Raw genomic sequence first — 1,753 nt, 5'->3', positions numbered from 1 at the left:
TTTTTTAATTTTTTTTTTTTACGCCTACAGCACCTGGTCTTCCAAGGTGGTCTCCCCTCCAAGTACTAACCAGGGCCTACCCTGCTTAGCTTCTGAGATCAGTCGAGATCGGGCTTGTTCAGGGCGGCATGGCCGTAGACCAGCTGAGCTGTTCTCGACCACATCACAGGCATGGTTCCCCAAGGAAGGCCACTCACTTATTCGTGTGGGCCACAGCCACTGAGCATGGATTCCAGCGGAATCTTTTGGATGAAAGCAAACTTTCCGTGGTCCAAGTGTCTCAAACTCGAACACCCACAGGGGACGGGCAGGGGGCTGGAGAATGTGTGGGCATGTGAGGGAGCCTGGCTACCTTGGGAAGCCTCCACCTCCATTTTACAGGTGAGGAAACTGAGGCACAGATGAAGCCCACGAGAGGCTCTCATCTAGACTTCCACCTTGTCTTGTGTGTTAAGAGGGACGTCAGCCGTCTGTCCAGCCCTGGAGAAGGTACAGGATGGGACAGAATGCCCTAGCCCCGTGGTCAGGGCTGGAACAGAGGGAGGGACTGGGCTGGGGGCTCTTGGAGGGGAAATGGCAAAGTTTGGTTTGCAGGAGCCGAGCGGGCTCATGCCCGAGGGGCATTGCTGAGTGCCTGCTGGCATCTCCAGTGGGGAAGGCTGCAGCTGCATGGGGGCTGGAGTCGGTGCTGCCCCTCGCCAGACGGATAAAGGTCACTGGCACCATCCTCAGCGTTTCCTAAGTGCCAGCTGGCCGAATGTATTCTTTTATTTTTTTACACATTCGTTAAGCCCTCACTATGTGCCCGGCCTGTCTCATCAGAGGTGAGGGGCAGCCTACCAGCCAGCAGCATCGGCCCAGGAGGTACCTGAGCGTGGACCCCAGGCTTTAGAGCCCAAGGGGGGGGAGATCCTGCACCCTCCCTCAGCGCACCCCCTTATGGCCTCCAGCGTCTCCTCCGGCCCCTCCCGGTGGGCTAATGGCGGGAACCCCAGACCGAAGGTCCCACGGCCCAGCGGCGGCCCAGGCCTCGCAGCCAGCCTGGAACACCCTGCTGCGCCCTGGACTCCTACTCACACTGCAGCGCCCGGCTCCTCCGGCCCCGCCCCCGGCACGCCGGCTGCGCCCCGACCCCAGGGCGTGTCCCGAGCTCAGCCTGCCGCTGTCGTTCAGCGCGGGGGTCCCTCTGCCCGGCCCCCACCCGCGCGCCCCCTCACCTCCACGAAGTAGAAGCAGGGCAGAAGCGTCATGCTGTCCTTGGGGCTTTTACTCTTCTCCTTGGTCGAGATCATGGTGCCGCGGGCGCCACAGGCCGTGGTTGGAGGGGACAAAGCCGCGCTGGAGGCGGGGAGGCGCAGACTGAGTCCTAGGGGGACCCGGTGCCCGGCGACGGTGGGGGAGGGGCGGGCAAGGATGCGCAGGCACCGCCTGGGGAAACTGAGGCTGGGGGAGCGGGCGTCCCCGCAGCCTGCCCCCGCTCACTGCGGCCCTGCCAAACGAGCCAGCCGCCGGCACCCCCACACGGCGGATGGGGGTCGGGAAAGGCTCTGCCAAAAGGGCGGGGCCGGCCTGGCCTAGGGGTCTGCGGGCCGCGGCCGACTCCGCGCCAGGGCGCGGACCTGCGGGAGGACCGGGGGTCCGGGGCCCGGAGGAGGGTGGGGACCGAGCCCTCCGCTCTCGAGCCCCTCACCTGGCGCGCGGGCGCTCGGAAGGCGGAGCTGGCGGCCGCCGCGCAGGGGGCTGCGGAGCGCAG

The 1,753-nt window shown here is 65.5% G+C and overlaps 1 protein-coding gene and 1 pseudogene across 1 annotated transcript in view; both read right to left on the bottom strand.

The window, feature by feature from the left end:
* PLPPR3 (phospholipid phosphatase related 3) overlaps positions 1 to 1,520 on the bottom strand; it is a 6,355-nt gene extending 4,835 nt beyond the window's left edge. Inside the window, exon 1 of the mRNA XM_011375213.2 lies at positions 1,218 to 1,520. Coding sequence (XP_011373515.1) covers positions 1,218 to 1,292 — 75 coding nt within the window. The 5' untranslated portion in view covers positions 1,293 to 1,520. The remainder of the gene's footprint in view (positions 1 to 1,217) is intronic.
* LOC111729538 lies at positions 22 to 140 on the bottom strand (annotated as a pseudogene).
* Positions 1,521 to 1,753: the final 233 nt, after the last annotated feature.

Source organism: Pteropus vampyrus, unplaced genomic scaffold, assembly GCF_000151845.1.
Source record: "Pteropus vampyrus isolate Shadow unplaced genomic scaffold, Pvam_2.0 Scaffold267, whole genome shotgun sequence".
Lineage (NCBI taxonomy): Eukaryota > Metazoa > Chordata > Mammalia > Chiroptera > Pteropodidae > Pteropus > Pteropus vampyrus.
This window is presented reverse-complemented; position numbering and strand designations above follow the sequence as displayed.